The 24,713-nt window shown below is 47.4% G+C and overlaps 1 protein-coding gene across 1 annotated transcript in view; it reads left to right on the plus strand.

Moving 5' to 3' along the window:
* Nucleotides 1-276: 276 nt before the first annotated feature.
* The window catches only part of EXT1 (exostosin glycosyltransferase 1), a 192,157-nt gene continuing 167,720 nt past the window's right edge, over nucleotides 277-24,713 (plus strand). The window contains exon 1 of the mRNA XM_068163234.1: nucleotides 277-1,586. Within this exon, the coding sequence (XP_068019335.1) occupies nucleotides 634-1,586 (953 nt within the window). The 5' untranslated portion in view covers nucleotides 277-633. The remainder of the gene's footprint in view (nucleotides 1,587-24,713) is intronic.

The raw sequence follows: 24,713 nt of genomic DNA on the forward strand, positions 1-24,713 counted from the left end.
GGAAGAGGTGGAGAGGAGAGAGGAGGAGGAGGAGGAGGAGAGGGAGGAGGGTCTTCGCCCGCCGCCGTTGCTCCTCCGTCCCGGGGGCCATTCAGCAGGAACGCGGCGAGGAGCGAGTGGTGCCAGGGCCGGGTCGGGGGGGACACGCCAGGCAATGCAGGGCTTCGTCAGGCTGCGGCGCGGCGGCAGCGGGCTGTGAGCCGGCGGGGCCGGGCTAGGCTGGGCCGAGCCGGGCCGGGCTGGGCTGGGCTGGCGGCTCGGGAGGGGAGGGGCGGGAGGGAGCGTGGCGGAGGAGAGGGGCAGGCAGCGGTGGGAAGGCGGGAGCGGGGCTGCCCCGGTGCCCGCCCCGCGCTGGGGGGCCGGCCCCTGAGTGCATGCGGGGCGCCCCGCCGGGCCGCCGCCGGGCCGCCGCCGCCCGCCGCCCCTGAGAAACCGGTGGGGAGAAAGTTGCGGCGGTCGCCCACATGCGCGGCCCCGGCCGGCGGCTTGGGGAACGGCGCCGAGCAGAGGTGGGCGAAGAGAGTTTGAAGCGCTCGCCGGCGGGAAGATGGCGGAGCGGAGCTGAGAGCGGCGCCCGGCGAGCTCGGGCTGCCCCCGCCTTCCTCCGCAGCCCCCCGGACCCCCGCCGGACACATGCAGGCCAAAAAACGCTACCTGACGCTGCTGTCGGCTGGCACCTGTCTCGCCCTGCTGCTTTACTTGGGAGGCGTGCGGCTGCGGGCGGCCCGGTACTCGCCGCCCGGTAGCCGGCATGGCCCGTCCTTGCGCCCCGGCGCCGAACGGCCCTGGCCCCGGTTCCCCGACGCCTTGCAGTCCTTCGCGCCCGCCGAGCGGCCGGGCCCCGAGGGCGGCGGCGGGCGCGTCTCCCCCCGACAGCGGCGGGACGCCAGCGCCGGCCTCTACCGCGGGCGCCGCTGCCGCATGGAGTCCTGCTTTGACTTCGCCCAGTGCCGGAAAAACGGCTTCAAGGTCTACGTTTACCCGCAGCAGAAGGGGGAGAAGATTGCCGAGAGCTACCAGAACGTCCTGGCCGCTATTGAGGGCTCCCGCTTCTACACCTCCGACCCCGGGCAGGCCTGCCTCTTCGTCCTTAGCCTGGACACTCTGGACCGGGACCAGCTTTCCCCCCAGTACGTGCACAACCTCCGCTCCAAGGTGCAGAGCCTCCACCTGTGGAACAACGGCAGAAACCACCTGATTTTTAATTTATACTCTGGCACCTGGCCTGACTACACCGAGGATGTGGGGTTCGACATCGGCCAGGCCATGCTGGCCAAAGCCAGCATCAGTACTGAAAACTTCAGACCCAACTTTGACGTTTCTATCCCGCTCTTTTCTAAGGATCACCCTAGGACAGGAGGGGAGAAGGGATTTTTGAGGTTTAACACCATCCCTCCTCTCAGGAAGTACATGTTGGTATTCAAGGGGAAAAGGTACCTGACGGGGATAGGGTCAGACACCAGGAATGCCTTATATCACGTCCATAACGGAGAGGATGTTGTTCTCCTGACCACCTGCAAGCATGGCAAAGACTGGCAAAAGCACAAGGATTCGCGCTGCGATCGAGACAACGCCGAATACGAAAAGTAAGTGAGCGGCACCCCTTCCCCGTGGCCGTGTCCCCGGGGGCATGCTGGCGTGCCCGGCCGCCGGGCAGATGTGAGCAGATGTGTGCCGAGGTGCTGGCAGCTGCTTGCGGGCCAGAGGCAAGTTGCCATCTCTTCCGAGCGGATCGCTCGGTCGTCCCGTGGCCCGCGGGGCTGCCGGCAGTCCTGGCACTGCCCTGGCAAGGGGGAGCTGGCAGGGAGGCGCTGAAGGGCGGTGCAGTGTCCCGCAGCCCGGGCGTCGCTCGCCTGGGGGCCGGTGACCTGCATTCGCAACCCTTTGGCTTCGCAAACACGGCCAGTGGTAAAGGTGCTGCCGGATGATGCTCTGGCATCTAGCACTGCTTTTCGACCCCCGCTGCCACTTTGGTCGGTGCCCGCTGCCATTCCTGCCCCGAAATAAAGTTTGTGCGAGCCTCCCTCAGCCCTCTGCAATGTTGGTTTGAGCCTGGCTCCCACGAGCGCTGCCGAGGGCAGTGGGTTAGATGCTGGGATGCTCTCTCCAAAAAGCACTGCCCAGCGCCTGGCCGGTGTGTCGATATCGCCACGGACGAGGTGGTTACTTGCCTTGCTGTCTTTTTCCTCTGTTCAAACCGGCACAGCATCAGTAAAGAAAGGAGGAAAAAAAAAGAAATGCTGACCGTGTTTCACCTCCTGTCTCTGAGTGTCTTATTTTCACATGTGAGAGGATAGACCTGTGGCGTAAGCACAGCGTGTTTTCTGTGAATGCTTGGTGCCTTGGTTTTCCCCGATTTTTATTTGTTGAGACTGTCACAGTGTAGCCAAATTCTGTGTCGCTGTGGTGCTGCTCGTGCCTTCCAGTCTGCTTTTCAGGTTTGTATGTAACTGCTGCGAAAATCGCTTCCTGGGAATTACCTCCAGGACCACAATGCTGACTAAGCTGTTTGCAGCTGTGTAGTTCATTTAAATGCCGACCACCGCTTTGCTTGCTGCACAGTAGGTTTCGTATATGAAGTTTTTTTTTGCATGAGAATGTTTCCCGTGTAGCAGGAGTTAGACGCTGAATTCAAACAGACCAGCCGTGTAGTGCCGAGTAGCGTATGGTGGAGCTGCACTGAGAGCTGCCAACGGCTGGAGGGGTTTGCGATGCACAGAGGAACGTGGGTGGAAAAATACTCCTGGAGAGCAGTCGGGAAGGAACTACGGTGGCATTAATGCAGATCAAAATTTCCAACTGGCTGCCTGTCTCTCCACCGAAACTAGCCACAGGGGGTTGGGAGAGACTGGGAAGGTCAGCCATGCAGCGCCGGGAAGCCTGTATGTGCCTGGGTGAACTCTGCTCACCCTCTGGTTACCGTAAATCTGCCGCAGAGGGGGAGGAAGCAGCAGTGCAAATACTCGGTGGACTTTTAATCCCCTTCATTTTCAGAAAACTGATGGATGAGTGGTGAAATTATGCACACGTGGAAGTGATAACAGCGGCAGTACCGAGTAGAGATGCTAAGCTAAGCTCATGTTTTTCATAACCTGGGAGTCCCTTTGGCTTGTGATCCCTTTTATAGGGAGTATTTCGGGGGGGTGGGGGGGGGAACGGGGAGGAAGGAGAAGGGAGACCTAACAATAATAATCCTTGCGGACTGTGCTGATTTTTGTTGCAGATCTTGGCAACTGGAGCTGATATACACTGGGGAAAAGTCCTGGTTGTTTGTGGTGTTCTACAGCGTGTGTGCTGTCGAGTTGTCATAAAAACCAAGCCTACCCACCCATGGTTTGACTTGAATAGGGACATACTCGGTTTTTGTTACAGCTATGCCATTTGTCCTAATAAAAGATAGGCCTTTCCCCATAAGTTCTGCCCCTTGTGAAGTGTCTGTGCTGCTTGTTTTGTAGCGAAGGGTGTGCATAACAGCCCTCAGGGGATGTGGAAGCATGAACTCAACCGGCACGCCGTGCTACTCCTACAAACAACGTACTTGCTGCTAAGGTGCAGCCGTGTCTGGGGTGGTGTTTGGGGACTCCACCATTTGTTGCCACGCTGCTGTTAAAAGACAGGAAGTGAAAAAGAGATGGTTACAAGAAAATAAGATTACTCCAAGAATCAAGGCAAGCTGAAACTGTGGTCGGGCGACTGCACGGAGCAGTCTTGCTCTGGCAAACACCTGCAAGTGTTGAAGCTCTTTTAGCCTGACATTTTATCTGAGCAAGTGCACCTGCCAGAGCATACTGCTGCCCCTTCACACTCCTGCTTTGGTGCCGATTCACAGCAAAGGATGCCATCTGCTGATCTCCCAGCACTGCGTCCTGCGGTGGCCTGTGTTCTCTGTCTCTCCAGTGGAATATGGACCACGCCTGGTACTCCTTTCTTTTTATACAATCCCACATGGCCACATCCCCAGGGGAGGGTAATGGTGGGCAGCCAGTTGAAATGCATCAGTGCTCATGTGTAACCCAGAGGTGAAAGCTGTAGGAGGGGGCTCCCCTATTCACCCCACCTAAAGCAGCATCTGATCATGAACAAGGCTGCAGTGCTTGGGAAGGAAATGTCTCTAAATACATGAGTCTTGAAAAATGCATGCACAGCTGCTCTCTTGTGCCTCTCTGGGCTTGGGTTGAACAATATCTCCACAAGGCTTTAATCAAAAAGAAGAAACATGCATTCTCAAATAAGCACATTTTTTGTGAAAGTCTCCTATCTACTGTGACACTTGGGCTATTTCACTTTGTGTGAAAGGCAGGATCACAGCTGACCTGGCTGTGGTGAGCTGGCCCCTACATAGCAGTCCTTGCTGGGGCAAAATATGAGAGATTGTTTGTAGGTGGAGGCATTGCTAAGCCAGGTAAATCAGGTGATTTTAAAACCTGTTAAGGTGGTAGTGCTACGTTGTTGTTATACTTGATGCCAGTACCCCTTGCAAGGTAGAGGTGATGGGATTTCATAGAGAATCACAGGGTGGTAGGGGTTGGAAGGGATGTTTGCAAATCATCTAGTCCAACCCTCTGCTAGCACAAGTATGCCTAGATCAGGTTGCACAGGAACGTGTCCAAGCGGGTTTGAAAATCTCCGGAGGAGGAAACTCCATAACCTCTCTGGGCAGTCTTCTGTGTTCTCTCACCCTTAAAGTGAAAACAGTTTCTCCTTAAGTTCAAGTGAAACTTTCTGTGTTTTAGTTTATGCCTGTTGCCCCTAGCCCTGGAACTGGCCGTCACTGAAAAGAGCCCAGCTCCAGATGACCTCCAGCCTTTAGATGAATGCATTTATAAGATTTCCTCTCTGTCTTCTCTGGTTTTAGGCACCAGTCCCAAGTCCCTCAGGAGATGGTCCACTCCCCTAATCATCCTTCTGGCCTTACATTGGAGTCTCTCCAGTAGTTCCCTGTCCTTCTTGAACTGGAGAGTCCAGAACTGTACACATACTCCAGGTGTGTCCTCACCAGGGCATAGTAGAGGGGAAGGAGAACCTCTCTTGACCTGCTGGCCACGGTCATCTTAGTGCACCCCAGAATACCATTGGCCTTCTTGGCCATGAGGCACATGGCTGGCTCATGGTGAAGCTGTCCACCAACACTCCCACCAACTTCTCCACACAGCTGCTTTTCAACAGTTTAACCTGTACTGATGCATGGGGTTATTTCTCCCCACGTGTAGGACTTTACTCATGCTCTTGTTGAAGTTCATCTATGGTGCAGCACTTGGTGTGAGGTTTGAAAGAGGTCCATTTATCTGTAGAATGTGTTGTTTCCTCTCTAGGAGATTAAAATAGGCAAGAAAGGTGAATCTTGACCTGTGGGAAGTGCAGAGTGTGTCTTATTTTGTTTGGAGGAAGGACAGGGCATGTGCACATTTGACTCTCTCCCTGAATTCTATTGAAAGATCCATCTGTATGTTATAGCCAATTAATTTGCATCCCAGTTATACATCTCAGCAGATAAAACCGTAGCAGACTAAAATGAATTGCATTATGTGATCAGACTACTAGCAAGGAGGATATAAAGGAAAAAAAAAAGAAAAACTGCTTTCTTTTTGGTGCCTTTGACTGTCCCAGTTGGCTTTTGCCACCCAGCATATGTCAGCTGGGCTTTCTGAAGTCCTTCGTGGCAGAATTTCAGCATCAAGCTTTCTGTTTCACCAAGGGTTAAACAAATAAACAGTGCTACTGCTGAAGTTTGAAGACAGCCTCTTAAATATTTAATGGCAGTCTAAATATATACATATGTACAATGTGTTTTAAACAAAGGCAGAATTCATGTACAGGCTTAACTGGTTCCAAGTAATTACTTTTTGGAAGGTAATATAAGGGACTATGGATACCAAAAGAAATGGCGGAATGCGATGTTCTAGCAAAGCCAGATGCTGAGAAGAGACTGCCACCAAGACAGGCATCTTCCTGGGAAAGCAAATCATGTCTGTGGTGTGTCCCCCGACCTGCCACATCTCTGCCCTTAAAAGATGCAGAAAGTTATTGTATCCAAAGCTCATCTGAGGAGGCTTTTTCCTTCTACCCGTGCAGGATAGCTGCAGTGTAACAAAGAGAGAAACCAAATATGTGAACAGGGTTGAAAAGAGCAGGATGGAGATGGGGAAGTGAGCACAAAATGTGGGTTGCATTTGTTTTTTTTTTGAGAGAAATGTGAACTTACAGTGTAGGACAACTAGTGTAGCAGGGTGTCCTTTATACACTTAGTATGGTTTTCAACCAGTTAGTGTTCAGAAAGCCTGCACGATGGACGCTGAGCTGAGAAAAGCAGGCAAAACACGCAGGACCTCACGAGGTGGGACTAGTTCTGCAAGTGGAGGTTGGAGGCATGTGGTTGGGCAGGAGCCTACAGAAGGAACCTTCCTGGGGCTGCTGTGCACTGGCAGAAGAGGGAGAGATCAGCAGTGCTCTGTGTGCGCTTATGCCTGCGAGACATCTCTGCAGGGTTATGTCTGTACTTTTGCAGGTGAAAATACCCAGCTGAATGTTTTCATTGATCTCTGGTTCCCCAGTAGGTTTACCTGGTGTGCACTTTGCTAGTGGAATGTGTGTCATCCTCAGCTAAGATTACAGTCATGCCATGAAGCGCAGAATGGGAAGAAAAGCAACTTTTGGTTTCTCTTCCTTCCCACCAGGAATAAAATACACATGCAAAATAAGAAGTGGTAGATTTAGACACTGGGGATGAGTTTGCTGCTCACAAGACTGGCATGAAAACATGAAGCAAGGCTTGGGCATGCCCATCCAACTTGTGATGATAATTTAGGTGCTGCATATGCATGTGTGTGCATGCTTGGAACAAAGGCAGGATTCTTGTATTTTCAGCATACTGAGCTTCAGTGTATTGTACTGAAAGATGAATGCTACACTTGATCACTTAGTGAATTATTTTTGGAGTTACTTGAAAGCCCTTATAAGTCAGCTGCTTTGCAGCTTTTTAGGACAGGGCTGAGAAATGACCCAGGTTCAGGCTGGCTGTTGTTTGGGACATCTGAACCGAGATGGGAACCAGTCTGTGCATCTTGTGTATCACCAAGCTGCTTTGGGAGCTCGGGTGAAACTTGAGAACTCCTGAGAGCACTTGGGCACTTTCCCAGAGTGTCCTGGCTCCTGTTGAGACCTATCCTCGCCAGACTGCTTTTTCTATTTTAATATCAATTTTCAAGAAACTGGAAATTGGCCTGCTTTACAGTGTGTTTATCCTGAAATGCAGCAAGCAGGTAAATAGCAAAGCTTTAATGTATGTCTGAGAAGTAATGAGATTTGCTCCGTTGTGTTCCTCCTGCTCCCTGTATGTATTGCAAAGTGTCCTTAAGTGCCTCTTGGTGCTGATTTAACACAAGTAGTGCCCTGCCTGGGTAGGGGCTTCCACCTGGGAGGCTCTTGGCTGATGCCCATGCAGGAGCTGGGAGCAGGGGTGACAAGAGCATCCCTGAGCCCATAGCCAGCAGTGAAGTTTTCAGCCTGGACATTTTGCATATTACAACACTTTTCCCTCTCAGAAAGGAGCAGGAGAGGGTGGATGGGTGTGCACGAGCAGTGCTGAGCACCACAGTGTGTGTGGCCAGGTGCATGCATAGGGTCACGCACCAGCAGAGGAGCCTACCCTGCCCCTGGGCCTTAAACCAGGCACCCTCCTAACCTCAAGTAATTAAGTTTTCTTGTGGGGCAAGTTAGTATTATAATTGCTGCCCCAGGCTTTTCTGTGTCTTTCTGTGAAGCATCTCATAGGAGGCTCTGTGGTGACAAAGCATTACAGGTCTGGTCTGGAGCAGGTGTTTTCTGTATGCAGAAATGTAGGTGAGTGCTGCTCTCTGGGCCTGATGGGCTCTGCTTTTATTTTCATTGCCTAGAAAAATTGTTCTAGGATAATCTACTGATAATTATCACTGAAGAGATGCTTCGTGATAGAACTCAAATCAGAAAGTTATGAGTCATCATTTTCATTTTAAGCAGAATTAATCCTGAAATGGGTGGTTTGAAGGGCATGTTGAACCCAGATCAGAACTGAGCCAGAAGTAGTATTTCCAGTTACCTGCTTGGGCAAGATGGAGTCCTGCTGTGCCCCCAGTGAAGAACTCTCAGCCAGAAGGTGCTCCAGAGCATCCTGTGGTGCTCCTGCCTTCTCTCACTCCCTGGCTAGGCATTTCACAGGGCAAACCCTGACTTGTGCAGGACTTTTTGTCCCAGTCTAAGGTCCCAGCTTCACTGAAGCTGCTCCAAAGGGAGAGTGATAGCTGACTTTGGGGACTTGCATGTTGTTGCCTGCTGCTCCCAGGAGAAAGTGTTCCCAGCTGTTGAACTCCTTGCATCCATGCAGCTCTGGTGTATCTGCATGGGAGGATGGGATTGAATGAGAGGAGTTTGAGATCAAGACAAACCAAAGAGATAAAGGCTACTGGTTTGACTGCTGGAAATAATCCTCTTGCCCCACATACAGGCCCAGAACAGCCCACTGGAAAGTAAACCAGCAGCCGCTTGCGGGAGAGGGAGGTAAATGAAACTGGTCAGCACACAGCACTTACTTACTCAACAGATGGGAGTCAAGAGAATGTGCTCTAATCTGATGATTTCTGGAGTATTATCTGTGATTGTTTTCCCTTTCTCTCTGCAGGATTTCATTCAGAAAATCCAGAGTTTTGTGGTCATGGGTAAACAAACTCATGCTAACCAGAGAGAGATGATCAGTAGGTAGGTAGATAATGTCTGACCTGGGAAGGGAGTTAAATACCATGTTCCTTGCTGGTGAGTTGATTGACTTCTCAAGGACTTGCTATATCTAGATGATGATAGATATATATTTCTCTCCCATGTCATATGGAGATTAGTTCAGCATGTGGGAATGTGTGAGTATAACTTCAGGTTATATGTAAGGTTATGCAGCTTTCCATATTGCCAAGTGTTGCAGGACATACAGATTTCAAAACCTCCTCATAGTTTACATTGAGTAATAGATTTGTTTCTTCTGGTCGTCCAGCTGTGCTGTGCTTTTACCTAAGGTTTAGTGTTGCTCTTTTTAAATACAGATTTCAGAAGGAAACATGGTACCTGTCATCACTGAGCCTTTAATTTAGGAGGAAGCACCTCAGTCAACTGGAGGGAGCACCAATGCTACATAATGCCTGTACAACTCATCCCCACGTGTCTGAAGCAGGCAGGGAAGAAGTTGGGGCAGGAGGGGCCTGTGGCACCAGGCATGGACAGGGGCACTTAAAGATCCAGGCTAAAGGATGGTGGGAGTCCTGGTTTCTTCCACTAGTGGAGCAAATTATAATTGATAACAGTTGTCACCTGTGCACTGCAAGAAACAGAGGGGCGTACTTAGAGCAGGCTCTGTCCTGATACTGCAGAGTGGATGCCACAGGGCCTGAGAGGTGGTTTGAAAGCAGAGAGATGGGAGATCAGCACCCTGCAGTGGTGCAGGGAAGCTAAACTAAAGAATGAATTCCAAAGGAGAACAAAAGAGAGGAGATTTGTTTCACATGAGAAGAGGGAAGTACTGCTTTAAGAAATAAAGGCCCTGTCTCAGCAAAATGTGCCAAGCTGCTTTTCTGGGGAAGAAGACCTGGTGTGAGTGCTGCCAGGCTGGTGGCTTTCCAAATGCAATCTGACTTCCTAAAAATGTTTTCTGTTCCTTAGAATAAGAAAACATAACTTTAAGCAAGCTATAGGTATGTTAGGCCTCCTCAACAACAAGAGAAAGAAGGTCCCATTTTCTTCTAATACCTTGTGTTTTCTCTGTCTCTCCCACTGCCTCTTGGTGAGATTCAACCACAGGTTTTTTTGGTGGTGTAGTGCTGTCTCCTCCACAAGGATGCAGACACAGGGTATGAAGTGGGTGTTCCCTGAAAGGTGGTAGAGTTGAGGTGTTTGTGTTGGCTGAATCAGGTTCCCATTTCATATTTCAATAGTAGAGATGTGTACTCCTACAGTCCCTGAATGAAGTGTGGTGCTGGGCAGGGCTGTTGCAGGTGCTCCTGCCTTCTCCTGCATGTAGCTCATGTGGTCTCAGGACTGCAGGCTGGTTCCCAAGATTGCTGCTGGCATGGTTATGTTTCTGTATGCCTTCAAAATGGGGAAGAATGGCTTTTTTTTTCCTGAAGCATTTTTAGGAGTTCCTTTAGTGCTTGATAATATTTTAGAGAAAGTGCTATGTAAACCTGCTTATTAAAGTCTTCTGTATCCCCAGTCAGGAAGCATCAGGGAGTGTAGAGATAAATCATGACTTTTGATAAAAGGTGGTAGTTGTCAGAAGCAGCATGTAGCAGCTCTTCTCTGTGTGTGTGTGTATCAGGGGAAAGTCTCACAGAAGCTTTTTTTGGAGTTTGACTCTTGTCCCAGGTCAGGAACTGTGGTCACATTTTGTATGTGAGCTTTTCTTACCTTTCCTTGCTTTGCTCAAATGAAGCAGGGCCACCACTTTTCCAGGTGCTGAAACTGCAGCTTCTGATCACTCCTCCAAGGTCTTTCACCGTGCAGTAACCAAATTCAGTAAAGCTCTTCTGCCTTAACTTGACTTTCCCCATGATGATTTCTAGTCCAGAAATATGTGGAAACAAAATAATTCCTGGGTTCCTAAGTGGATTTCCTGTTCATTCACTTTTTTCCCCTCTCTGGTGTACTCTTTAAGTTTGTGAATGAAACAGAATTAGGGCTAATTTAGTTGATTGGCTGCGAAACAAAAGTATTCAGCGCTAAGAATGGGAAATGAGAAGGCCTTTCTGAAATGCTTCTTCTTTGCATAATTGTAATAGATTATAATTATACAGTTGGGTGCTTAGCAGTGGATTTGCTGTAAACACGGTCATGGGAGCCGGCTCGTGGCTCACTGGTGCGGGTTCACGCCCTGGCGCGGTCCCCGTCGATGGCCGTACCAGCGTCTCTAACCACATTGTCTCTCCGGGCTGGATGATGTCTTACAGAAAATGCTATCTCCACTTCCCCTCCCAGCTCCTCCCACAAAATTACCACGGGTCGATAAGGCCTTGTCAGGCCATTGACACAAATCAATAAGATCAATCATTCTTTAGCTCCTAAACAGAGTGGAGAGCACGATGCTGATGGGCTGCGCCGAGCGATATCGGCAGCAATTCCTAAATGGAAAATGATGTACATACATATGTGTGTGGGTACAGACTGTAACATTTGCAAAGGGTGTGGGGGGAAACTCTCTTCTGTTAATGATTAGTTCTCTGAGGCTGTGAAAAGGAGCATGGCATAAATCATTTCCTACAACTGCAGTATGTGTTATAACCCCTACAGCCTTTGGGCTGATGGAGAGCATCGTCTGCCAAGCAGCAGTGCAGGAGAGGGACGAGCGTGGCAGAGTTTGGGTAGGAATCCTGATTTTCTTCATTCCTCTAGAAGATCTTGACTTTTGATAATGTATTCTGCCCTGTGAATACCACAGTATCACAGTACATTAGAGGTTGGAAGGGACCTCCAGAGATCATTGGGTCCAATTCCCCTGCCGAAGCAGGATCACCTATTTGCAGGCATTTTCCCACAATGTGGGAATTCTTGGTAGAGTCAGGTAGTTCAGTGTGTAACTGCTAGAAAGTCCATCAAAATTGTAATTGCTGTAGCCTGCAGGAGTGAAATCAGAGTTTGCTTCTAAAAACCAGAACCTTTATCTGAAGTGAAGGGCAAGCCTGGAGAAGAGGAGGCTCAGAAGAGACCTTGTTGCTGTCTATAACTACCTGAAGGGAGGTTGTAGCCAGGTAGGGGTTGGTCTCTTCTCCCAAGCAACCAGCAACAGAACAAGAGGACACAGTCTCAAGCTGTGCCAGGGGAAGTTTAGGCTGGATGTTAGGAAGAAGTTCTTCACAGAGATTGGCCATTGGAATGAGCTGCCCAGGGAGGTGGTGGAGTCACCATGACTGGAGGTGTTTAGGAAGAGACTGGCTGGGATGCTTGGTGCCAAGGTTTAATTGATTACATAGTGTTGGATGACAGGTTGGACTCAATGATCTCAAAGGTCCTTTCCAACCTGGTTAATTCTAATTCTAGAAGTCTTTGTTTGTAATGTCTGCATGTGTATCTCTGAAGGCTTCTTTGGGTGTGTCTGCTCAGCCTCAGATCAGCTGCTTGGGGAAGATCAACCCATAAATGTTTCATCCTCTGGATTTGCCACCAACCGTTGTGCTGGGTGCTAGCAGATTTTTCTTTTAATTAGCTATAATTCGTCTAATCCTAATGTGAAACATAATTACAGGATTTATGTTTTAATACTGTGATTTCAAAATTGTTTTATAAAGAAGAGTAACGTTTCCCCCTGAGGGGCTGCTTAAAAATGAGCAAACAAAATTAAAAAGAAAAAGAAAACAGAGGACACTTTGCTGAAAGTAATAAATCTCAGGCAAGAAGCAAATGAAGAGAGGAAAAAAAAAATAGGCATTTGATATGTTGGAGCTGCAACAAAGCTGCAAATTGATGATCAGTAAATTGGTGTTGCAAGAGAGTGAGTGCATTATGGGTTTGAGGAGACACCTATAGCTTAAAAGATGTCAGCAAATTTTTTTCATTAGCCGTGGGAAACCCTAATCAAAAAATATGTAAAACGGTGCAGCTTGAAGCTGGGAGGTGCAGTGCCAAGAAAGGATGTGAGAACCGTGTGTACAGTTGAAATACAAGAAAGTGCTTTGCAGGATCAGGGGCTGAAATTGCATGCTAGGCTCCTTCGGTTTCTGATGGGAGGGATTTAAGCCTTTCAGTAAGGCACGACCGTAGTTTCAGGGCGGGATTTATTGTACTTGTAAAACCCCTGCACGAGAAGGTGTGTGTGACTGGTTTAAATAATTTAAAACAAATAACATCCCTTCACCCTCCCACTCTCTCTCATGCCTTTCCCCCCCCCCAAAACCAAAAGGTAAGGCTACTACTTGAATTGTAATGGAATAATATATCAAGCGAGTGATCACATCAGGCATGGACACTTACAAAATCACAGCGAGATAACTGTGAATAACTCTCTAGTTTCAACAATTTGCATGGCCATTAACAATTGATGGGTTTCCCTTAGAACCACATTATCTGTGGCAGCGGGATCTATTCCCCTGCACTGCTCCTGCATACTAAGTGCCAGAGAAACTCTCAAAAGTGAGGGTAATAAAAAAAATCCGGGAGCAGCAAGGTGAACAAAGCAGGTAGGGATTTCAAGGCAGCGTTTTTGGAAGGTGGGGAAATATCTCAGCTGATTGTGCATTTCCCTAACTGCTCTCTCCCCTTCCCTGCCTATTGTTTTTTTTGTTATTTAACTACAGTTCTGCAAGTTTTAGTTCAAGCTGGTGTTAGGTTTCCCTTCCCTGCTTGACGCCGTCGCAGCCCTGATGGTTGTTCTGGCATCATGTGGATCAGTTTGAGCAGTTTTAGTTTGGGATTGGACGTGTGTTTTGAGGAGCTTTTAGGAGTGTTTGGGAAAAGGTACCCCCAAATTTAGCAGGCCTGGATTGCTGGATGGCTCTTTCATGGGAGTGATTTCGAGCAGGTGTCAAAAGCTGTGCTTTCCCTATGCCACTATTTCAACAACTCCGTGACACCGTCCCTTGCTTCAGGTGCTTTCATCTCTGTCTGACGGCACATCGGATCTTCCAGACTGCTTCATCGACTTGAGCTTCAGATATCTTTTCTCTTTATATTTCTCTTTCTCGCACTCTTCCCTCTTCCCTCTCCTCCTTTCTCTTCACAGTGTTGTTGTTGTGGCAAGATTAAAGGGACTGAGTGAGACAGTGGCGGGGGAAGCTCAAACAATCAAAGTGTGCATGCAGCTGGAGCTGTGTGAAGGCAGGTGGGCAGCACATCAAAGGTGGTGGGTACGGACACTTGCTGCTCCTGTCTCTCCTCCTAAATGACCCCCCTGCCATAAACAAAGTTCCTGGGGTTAATTTGTGAACTCACAGGTACACAAAAGCAATTGCCTTTCTACACCTTCCCCCAAATTTAATTGCAGAGAACAATAATAAAGTCTTAGCTTTGTTCTTTGGAAGATGGCTTCTGTAGACATGGTGTGTTAGGAGATAAGAACCCAGGTTGTTGATAGCTGGAGGTGGTTGTTAAACTTTCAGCTAAGAACAGCCCAGCACATTATTGTCCTGTCAGCCCATAAATGCCATTTCTGGGTTGCTGTGGGTAGGTCGAAGAGAAGGAAGGTTTGCTCTTGCACGGACAGAGACCCAGTGTATCCTGGCTTGGCTGGAACACCCATGGCCTGGGGAGGCACCTCCCTCTTGCCTGACCACATGCAGATGCTGCTCCTTAAGCTTTGTATTCAGGTGCCATCATCTCAGGGAAGCCCCAGATTTCCACTCATCTCTAAACTCTCTGTGCATGTATCTTGACTTGGAGTTAGCCATGGGGCTGGCTATTTCCTCAGCTGTCTAAACCCTGCTTTGCCTTTGCTGCTAAACTCAGAGGTTGAGCATCCCGTGGTCTGGGTGGACTCTTGCTCTGTGTTCCTACAAGGGGATCCTTGTCCTTAGCCATTTGCTCTGAAGGTGTCAAAAAATCACTGCAGTTTGTACCTGCCATCTTTCACAGGACTCTTATTCACTGACCCCCTGCTTGCTGGGGTCCATTGCAGTTACTGCTGCTGAAGACCAAAATAACCAGTGGAGCCACTAGGGCACCAACCTCTTGGCTTTGTGCATGGAAACATTAGTGAACTGCAGAGAAAACAAGTTTCCAGCTTTGGTTCTCTTACCTGGTTCTGGTGGCCAATAAACCTTTTGTTTGTTTGTTTGTTTGTTTTACTTTTCTGGCATTTTTAATGAAAAGTCTTTTTGACACAGGTCATGGTAAAGTAATGAACAATGGGATTGTGTTGTTTGGCTATAAAACTGGGGAACCAAGGATTTAGAGAGATGGATGTGATCCCAGGTTGCCTTGTTGGTGTGGTTATTGGGTTATAGCAGTAGTTCTTACTTTAACTTTAGTCTCAGGGTAACTGTGTTTCACAATAGTCAATGCACTGATTACTGTAATGGCATTTTGTGGTACTGTGATCTCATAATGAACTGACTGGGCTAATAAAGCATGGAATCTAATGAATATTTGTAAACAAACTTCATTAGGAAGTAGATTGAGAATAGGTACTAGAGGAGGATCACAGAGGACACTCTTCCTCAATCTCAATTTCAGCAGATGGAAACCTGGAAATAAGCAGTGAAGCGCAGAAACCATCCCACTGCTGCTTCCCTTATGTTTACTGCTGCACCATGTCTTTAAAATCTTTCTTAAAACAAATAAATCTCTGGGAAGGCTCCCCCAAAAGAGTCAGATCCTGTGTACACAACTTCTGTCTCGTTTGCAGGACATGAAAGCCTTATCGGGCACGCTGCTGAAAACCTGATATATAATGTAGGGCTGGCATTGGCCTTAAGTAATAAGTATCTATTGTCACTCTGTGATTGGATCTTAATGCAATTAAAATGAAAAAGGAAGCCACTATTGAAAATGGGAAATAGATTTCTGAGTGGTGCCTTTGGGGAAGTGGATGGCTGACATCTGGCTGCTGCTGAAGAGTTGGCTGCGTTTTCCTGTCCTTGAGGCACTGTGCCCCAGTTTTGCTGCTGCATTTGGCGTGCTTTGCTTGCCTTCCTCTGGTTGTGTCCCCACGTCTGCCTTGTCTCAGGTGTGGGGTCCAGTCCTGCACAGTCTGTCAGGCCACTTGGGAGCATGTTCTCTGAGTCTGTCAAGCTAACAGTTGCAGGGTCTGGCGTGGTTTGGATGGTTGCTTTATTTTAAGATTGCCAGAAATCCCTTTACACCTCCTTGCCTTCTGTCCTATCTCCTCCATCTTTAAACTACTTGACTCTTAATTACAGGTCTTCCTGGCTGATCTGTGTATGCCTCTTTAAGAGAAGTAACATTAAATCCTACCACCTCTTCCCCACCCTCCTTTTTTTCAGGCTTTTTGTTATCTGCAGAGTTTAATATTCATTTTTCAGGAAAACATGTACATAAGGAGCCTTGCTCAGGGAGCACCAGCCCTGAGAACTGGCTGCTCTTGCAGCAGGAGCTCAGAGGGGAGAGGGTCTTTCAGCAGCTACAGTTCATACATTTGCTTCCTACCTGCTGGTTTGAAACTATATTAATTTTTATTCATTTACTGTGTTTAATTAAAAGCAGAGTTGCTCACAGCGGTGCTTGCAGAGCACTCCTCCTCTTCCCCCCCTGAATTGCAACAAACAGGCATCTGGTATTTGTTTTGTATAACAAAATCCTCATAAAAAGAAGAGTAATAAAACATAATTATCTGTAAAGGCTTGTTTTATAAGCCTAAGAATGAGCTCGTTTCTGCCTTGTTTTGGTCTGTTTGTAAGATAAAGGATGTCTTTGTATGGGTTTAGTCACTCTCCAAATCAGTAAAGCATCAGTTACTGCAGTCTTTTAGACTGTCTGTATGAGGGTGTAAGGTAGCCTGAGTGCATGCACAGGAGAGTGCTGGTGGATCTCTAGGGGTGGAAAAGAGGGTTTTTTTCCTGTTCCCTTTGGAAAATCTCTTCCAGGCAGATGCACAGATTGCACTGGGTTGGAAGGGACCCTGAAAGGTCAGCTGCTCCAGTCCTTCTGCAGTCAGCAGGGACACCTCCAACTAAATCAGGCTCCCTAGGGCCACATCAAATCTGATCTTAAATGTCTTCAGAGACGGGGCCTCAGCCACATCCCAGGGCAACTTATTTCAGTATTTTACCACTCTCATTGTAAAGAACTTCCTTCATATGTCCACCTAAATCTACCCTGCTCTCATTTAAAACCATTGCCCCTCATCCTGTCGCTTCATGCTTTTCTAAACAGTGCTTCCCCATCCATCCTGTAAGTCCTTTCAGATACAGAAATGTAGATAAAAAGTCTTCCCAGAGCCATCTCCAAGCCGTACAGCCCCAGGTCTTTCAGCCTGTCTTCATAGGAGAGGCACTTCAGCCCTCTGATCATCTTTGTGGCTCCCCTCTGGACCTGCTTCAGCAGGTCTATGTCTCTCTTGTGTTGGGGGCCCCATAGCTGGATACGCACAAGGGGTTTTATTTGAAAGCTTTGTCAAAGTAAGAGGGAGGGCAAGAACATGGTCAGTGTTTCTGAGCTGTGAGCCTTAAGGTTGGGTTTGAGCCCTTTTTGCATGCTGCTTATCCTTGGCAGTGTGAAGGATGGCAGAGTATGTCCACGTTCGCACTCAGAGGTGTGTGAGGACTCATTGATTTGGCCCTTAGTTTTTTTCCTGGCAGACCTTAACTGCTGCTTTATATTCATCTCTCCAGAGCATTGCTGGCTTCATCCGCCTCCAGTCTGGTAATCCAGAAGTTTTGAAGAGCTGACTGCATTCACTTCACCTTAGATTTTCTGTTTATTATTTGTGTGTAGGGCAGGATGCCTTTTTGCTTCCCTTCAGCCTGCTGTAACCCTACAAAAGCACTTCCCGCCATCACATTCTAGCAGGTTGTTCTGGGAAAAAGTAAAACTAGGTAATTCAAACCAATTAGATGCTCAGGTAAGACTTGTGAGTGGTTTATGGCTATTCTAAAGAGAATGTGAAAACCAAATCCTTTTAGAAAGCTCTGTCTAAGCCTGGTGTTTATTTTTCTTTAAAATCAAATAAGCAAAGCCCACTTTTTAATTTTCCTTCTGGAAAAAAAAAAAGCAGCTCTGTGTCTGCAAGGCACTCCACTGTGCTTTGGAATATGGTTGTTTCCACCTTGTTCTTGTTTGCCCAATTAATTGAAGTTATAGAGGAAATACAGCCTTGCTCAGCTTTTACAGATGTGACTTAGGTATTGCTTTCTCTCTGCAGGGCAGGTCTTGTGATTTTGAGCTGTGATGAGCAGTTGCTTTTGTTCTTGCCCGAGTCTCAGAAGCAATGGGGTTGGGACCGTGCAAGAAATTGCTATATGATGTCATCTTGGAGGGAGAAACCTGCCTCTCTCAAAGTGTCTCACTTGTTACATCTTTCCTTCTGCAAAGAGGTTGTGATCATGCAGCTCCAAGTGCAGCGACCTGCTGTTGAGGCTTAGAGCTGCTCCTCCAGCAAGTCCTACTTCCTGGGCAGCAGTGGTGCCTGTGCACGGCCACATGCAGAACTGCTGTTGCCCTGTGTTGGAGTCATTTCCTCTGCATACATTTACCCTGAAATACACTTTTGTTGTCATCTTATCCACAGCTACTAGTGTAATGTTGCTGCCTTTAGTTGTTTAACAGCATTGTTGGGGCTGTGCTGGGTCTTCATCCGGTGAATGGCCAGCAGCAGTAGGTAAGGTGTCAGTAGGCACCCAGCTGCCTTATGTGAGCTTACATTATTTTCCATGGACAGAAGTCTTTTGTCTATTGTTGTGGAAGCCTGCCCTCCTCCAGAGACACAGAGGATGCTCCAGAGACACAGAGGATGGGTGCCAGATTGCAGACTGATGTGTGGATGTGTCCTTTTGCATCAAAAGTACTGCATGACACGAGCTAAACGTGCCGTTTAGGTCAGACGTTGCAGAGTCCAGCAACAAGTCAAATGGTCCAAGATGTTTGACATTCCCACATGCTATATGGTGTTCACTTAGTTTTTCATGCATGGTCTGGAATGCATATTTCATTGTTTGGTGGTGATTGTGGTTTTTTTTTTCCTAGGGTATTGCTTCTCTCATGTCTGGAGTTGGGTGATATCTCCCTGAAAAGTCTACTGGCCCTTAACTAATGAATGCCTGCAAAACATTCTGGGACCTTGCTTTGTGTTGCTTTGTGCTCACACCAGAATTGTATTTAAAAGTTTGGGTAGCTCCTGATTCAGCCTCTTCATTTCTTCAGAACAAATGGATTTCACTTTATCAGTGTAAATGTGTGTGGGGGAAACAATCCTCCCCAGGCCATTAGCTGCAGTCATGCTATCGGTGTGTCGTGGACTCAGTGTTTGTTCTCTTTCCCATTGTGTGCAGAGTGGTAGCACTTGGGTGCATTTTCTTTTAAATGTGACATAAAGCAAAATCCTGTTATTTGCACACATTCTGTGGCACTTGTCTTCGAAGTATCCAGGCAACCTTTATGTAGATGACACTTCTAGTTCAAACTCTGCCATCAATATGAGTGTGATTCTGTGAAGAGAAGTAGGGTAAAAATGGGAGGGAGGCAAGAGCAAGCTTGAACTCATTTTGGACACCTTGAGTCACTTTGAGACTCTTTGTAGGAAGTACAATACACCGAAGATCTCTGCTCTCATACACTTAAACCCTTTACCTCAAACTATTCCATGTTTTTCCTTTGAGCTTAGACAGGTAAGTGGATCCTCTGGCTCTGCTTAGAGCTGCCAGGAAGAGGGTATTTCAGGGCTTTTACAATCCAGCACCAAGCAGTAGACTTCCTTGTATGGTCCTCCACTCCAGGCTCAGAAGGATGAGTGCTCCAAAACACCTGCAGCTGCAGCCCTGGGAGATACATGTTTTCAGATAGATTTGAGTTCAGCCATGTTTCCCAGAAAACAAGAGCTGAATGGGACAGTTGAAAGACTTGAAGAGGAAACCAGCATTACTCTGTTACTTTGCTTTCGGCCCCTCCAAAGAAGCAGCGAAGATTACTCAGAAAATTCTTTATATTAGGGCCAGTCTCTGGAGTTAGTTGTGACCGTGACCCATCCACAGTTCAGATGCAGCAAGCTTCAGTAGTGCAGCACTGTGATCCCCTGCTGGAAATTCATCTCTGAAGCCAAAGCCACTCAAATAAGCTGCAGAGGGAGTGATGTGGCCCCAGACTTTGTGGCAAACTGGATGTCCTCTCTTAGAGCAGTTATGGCTTTGTTAGATCAAGCAGGCATGCTCCAGGTAGGAGGCAATGCCAGTGCAAATGCCATCCCACATGCTGTGGCTTGTCTGGCAGCAATGTGTATTTAATGTGAATTGAACTGGAGCTGCCAGATGATCAGCAGTGTGCATGCTGGTATTAAGGAGTGTGTCAGTAGTGTAGGTCAGTGTAGTTGGCTGTCCTTTGACAGCAGTGGGGCTTGCTTGTCTTGTTTTCATCCTCAAGGATGAGGAAAGCCTCATGTCCCTGGCCCATGGTGCAAGGTGAATGGTTACTGCGCCTCTTGCACTGGTGCTGACACTACTCTGATCCCACTACTGGCATTGTTTGCCAGCTCAGCTGGTGTGTCTAGGTGAACACTAACAAGTCCAAGGAAGAAGGTGGGAATGCTTAGGTGGGGTAGTTGTGGAGGACAGGGGGCATTATCTGGGTATCTCCAGAGACCAGCTCAGGCTGTTGCTGATCTGCCATCCAGGTGTAGCAGAGATGGACGTTGGTGTCCAGCAGTAGAGGGAAGTTTTAGGAAACATCCTTAGTGTTGACCCTGCAAGCACAGCCAGGGTTGATGGCCTGCATATCTTATGATCAATCAGTTGCAATTAATTTAGCTTCATGGAGAGGGAAAGAAAAGCTTCCTCCCCACTATTGTTTTTAGGTAGAGAAGCCTCTGCCTGTTACTGGAGTGCTCTTTTAATGGCAGAGTTCAATGTATGACCAAGTATTCCCTGCTGCCTCAAAGCACCCCACCTTGGTTGTGTAATCTAGAAGGACCATGATTGATGTTTGTGTAGCTCAGAACATCAAGTCCCTGCATTTTCTCTAATTAGCCCATGGCTTTCTTATTAAAGCATAATAAAACACCACCCCTCTCCCACCCCCTCAACATGCAGCATACACAAATCTTGTTTTGGCCCTCTTACCCTGGCCAGGTGCTTTTCACTGTATGATGTGTTCCCCAGGCACCTCTGGAAAGATGGGATGTTTGGAGGACCAGTGCCAGAGACTGGGACTGTGGTTTGGGAAGATAAAGTGTTAGGTGTCTGTGATTTACATTTGCTGGAAGGCGATTCCCTTGGGCTTTCATTGCTCATTGAGGTGTCAGCCCAAACACTCATGACTGCATTGGAATCTTCCCACACACAGTTGGGCTGTCCCAGATGAGACCAAACTAGGGACAGGATGCACTGCATGCCATTGTCACCCCAAGTACTGTGTTTTGGGAGGTGGTGGCCTCAGGCAGTTGCCTGGGAAGCCAATGCAGAACAGAAAATGAAGCTTAGGCTTCTCAGACTCCAGTTGCCAGATCACCTTCCCCATATTTGTGTCACCCCTCTGGTTTCTATCAATAACTGAGCCTGTGTGTCTTACAACAGCAGAACAGTGAGCATAGCTGTTCCTTAAGGAATGCTTAAAGGAAAAAATTGGGAATGGCACAGACAAATGAAGTGGGGAGGAAGAAACTAGACTTTGGTGTTTGAATGCTTTGGGCAGTAAAAGAAAGCTTCCTGTCACATGGCAAGACAATGATGCTTGTAGCCAGAGACTGGTTTGTAGTTTTATTTTCTGCTATGCAGAGTGGTGTGATTCTGTGTGAGAGCTGGGGGGAGGAATTGCCTTCATTAAACCAAAAATCATACTGTAATTGGACACAGTGCATGGTGTTGCTAGTGATGTATACATAAAGAGGAACTCCGCGCTCAGCTCCTCACTGGAGGACAACAGGTCTTCTATATTTATCAGGTCATGCTATTTTTGTAACATGCCACATTACACTGCTAAAAAAGACAAAGATCTGTATTTGTTCTCAAGTGTTACTGTTATCTCATTCTGGGATCAATTGTACCAGTCCTTTCTCATTGACTCTGACCTCACTGCACTGAAATAGCTGGAAATCACAGGTATTGCTTGTCTACAGGAGCATACAAACAGTGACAGAGTTTCTGGTGATGGTCTCCTTCCCTATAGGATAACCTTTCTCTGCTAGAAAGAGGTTCTCCATTTCCTACTGAAGCCATCAGGAATAACTGCCACTATGGACTCTCTGTAAGACCAAGACAAGAGACCTGGAAAGAGGACTTGCTAGCAGAGGCAGTGGGCAGCTCCTCATGGAGCTGTGCAGTTTGGTGGCTTGCCGTGAAGCTGGCAGGGTCGGGTTAGCAGAATAAGTCATCTTTGGAGCCTAAAGTAAGAAATAGATGATATACTTGCAAAAATGCACTTGTTTAAAACAATGCCTACCTTGTAAAAAGGTAAAAATACTTTTTACTGTCTTAGACCTAGCACCAAAGCAAAAACAACAAAAAAAGGGAAAACCATTCTGCTGTGCTATGCAGTGCAGTAAGAAGAGCTGAGGGTTTTGCTTTCTCCAGCTCTGTTTCAGTTGAGCAGTTTTGCTGCACATTAGCTTCTTTGTCTGCAGGATGGGATTACTGAATTTTTAGTGCTTCATGATCCTCAGATAGAAAGTATCACATAAAGCTACTTCTGTTCCAAAATGGGGGGCTTGGGTTAGGTTTTCCTAATATTTTGCATGTACATGAAGCTATGCTCCTGCATCTGTTAAAAATAGCATGGGGTATTTCCAGTTTCTTTTTGTCAGATGAGGTTTTGTCTTTCCAAGGCTGCATCCAGAGCCTTTCACAAGCAGTCGCTGTGGTTACTTAGGAAATGGCAAAAGTTTAGGGTTTTAGACATGCTTTACAATTCCAGGCACACTGGGTATTTCAAAACAAGGGATTCAGTGAAGGGCAGGACAAGCTTAGTGAGACATGAAGGGGGAGTGTTTAATAAGGCTTATTGATAGGCCAGCTGTATATATGGTCTTGACTTCACTGCTCCCCCACAAAAAGCTAAACCCACCATCTTGGACCTCATGACTAATGGCAGATTTGCCTCATGTCTGTGGGTTGGCCATGAAAGCTGAGATAGACATTGGCTGATCTTGACTGTATGCACAAATACAGGGCAGTAAGAGTCAAGTGGATAGCATTTCGGGTAGTTAGTGTGGAGAATAAAGCAACTTGGTAAACTGAGCCCTGGGAATTAACTCGGGACAGTGCAGTGGGTTGTTATTACATTATGGGGGGAGAAGCTGCCAATGCTACTGTACAATTAAGTAGGGCTGTTAACAGCTTGACTGAGCCAATTCATTAATGACAATGGTGTATTCTTGTATCTGCTTTCCCTTACAACTGCTGGGTGAAGATACTCAGGGGAAACATGGCCAGTGGAAGCATGGGAGGAGGAAAGGAGACTGAAGAACCAGATACAGATGTAATGATTTTCATTGAAGCCTTTGTTCCCAGAGTCATCTGAAATGCAGTGGTTTCCCCCAACAGGTTTTGTAGAAACTTGGCAGTTGGCTCTCAGAGCTATGTGCTCCTGATGAAACGTATTCAGCTGGTTACGTGCATCTGCTTGTTTGGAGAATTGGAAAGAGGTGAAAGAAAGGATGGAGTTACTTCTGTCGGGTGGAGATCTTCCTGCAAAGTGACTGAAGGCAATGGGTGTCCTTTGGCAGAAGATACTCTTGTTACTAGTGTTTACACAAGAAAAACAGCAGTAAACTGTAGGGGCATTTGAGATACAAAAATGAATAGTCAAAGGTTTCAAAGCAAAGCCAAAGTGAAGAAAGAGCTGGAGGCTGCAGACACTTAAGTACAGACAAAGCTGATGTCTGACCTGGTGCTGTTCATGATTATCAACAGTCTTCATTAGGAATTAGTCTGTTGCTGGATCTTGTAACTTTCAGAGGCATGAGAGTTTAGTAAAGAAGACCTTAAAACAATTTGCTGTTAGAAAGTGGTAGCAGAAGTGGCTTAGAAAAAAAGGACATGTTTTGTTTTACACAGTAAAATTCAGCCCTGTAGTAGAAGGTATATTTACAAGAGAGAACATGAAAGCCTATGCCTCCTACTGTGAAAAAAAACCCACAACACAAACAGTCTCTGGTTGGGCTGTGCCAAGGTGTACGAGATGGCCTCTGTCCTGCCAGCGTGGCTCAGCTCCAGGGCTGGATGTGTACTGGGTGGGACATCTGCTGGGCATCAAGAGAAGCAGGGTGAGCTTCAAGGAGATATCAAGGAGACAAACGTGTTTGAAAGCCCAGGGCTGAAAGGGGGTGGGGTGGGGAGAATGAAACATTTTTAAAGCAGCACTACATCTTTCAGTGCAACAGCTTTTTCTTCCCTCTCAGCTGTTTTTCCCTGTATTTGATAGAAGTAGGGTTACACTATTTTGGTTTGGGTAGTGAAGAGGTGAGAAGTTTACTCTCCATTTTTAATGGGAGATACAAAATGTAAACCATCTGGGCAGCCATGCCGTTGAAACAAACACACCTGCACCAGAGATGCCCACAGTGGCTTGAAACACATTCATGTTGACCTGCAGGGCTTCTGGTGTGAGGGCATTTGTGTCTGGTACCTCTATTCCAAACCAAATCTGAGAGCTGCCAGTGCCGGGCAATGCACCACAAACACATGGTTTCAAAGCACAGACCTGGTGCAGACTCACTCCACTGATCCATATTTCCTTAGAAACCAAAATTAAACACCCAAGTGGGATGATTTGTGGTAGACCTATCAGGGTTTGTGCTGAGCCAGCTGTCCTGAGGTCAGGTGCCACCTCACCTGAAACTGGAGTGAAACCAGGATGGAAGCAGAGGGGATGCAGCTTGGGGGAGATGCCTTTCTCACTGCAGACTCCCTGGGCATGGCAGCTGGGCCTTGGGGAGAGCACAGGGCTGATGAGACCTTGAAATTCAGCAAATTACTCTCATTTAAAGAACATGTTTTCTAGCAAATTACTGTTTTTAAATGTGGTAGAAGTGGTGTGTGAGATGCATTTTATAGAGAGTGTGTCTTGTGTCCCTTTGGCAGAGAGTTCACGTCTCTGTAGTCACTTAAGTT

The sequence above is a fragment of the Melanerpes formicivorus genome, unplaced genomic scaffold (genome assembly GCF_026170545.1).
Source record: "Melanerpes formicivorus ecotype bairdi unplaced genomic scaffold, bMelFor1.0.p_v2 SCAF_71, whole genome shotgun sequence".
Lineage (NCBI taxonomy): Eukaryota > Metazoa > Chordata > Aves > Piciformes > Picidae > Melanerpes > Melanerpes formicivorus.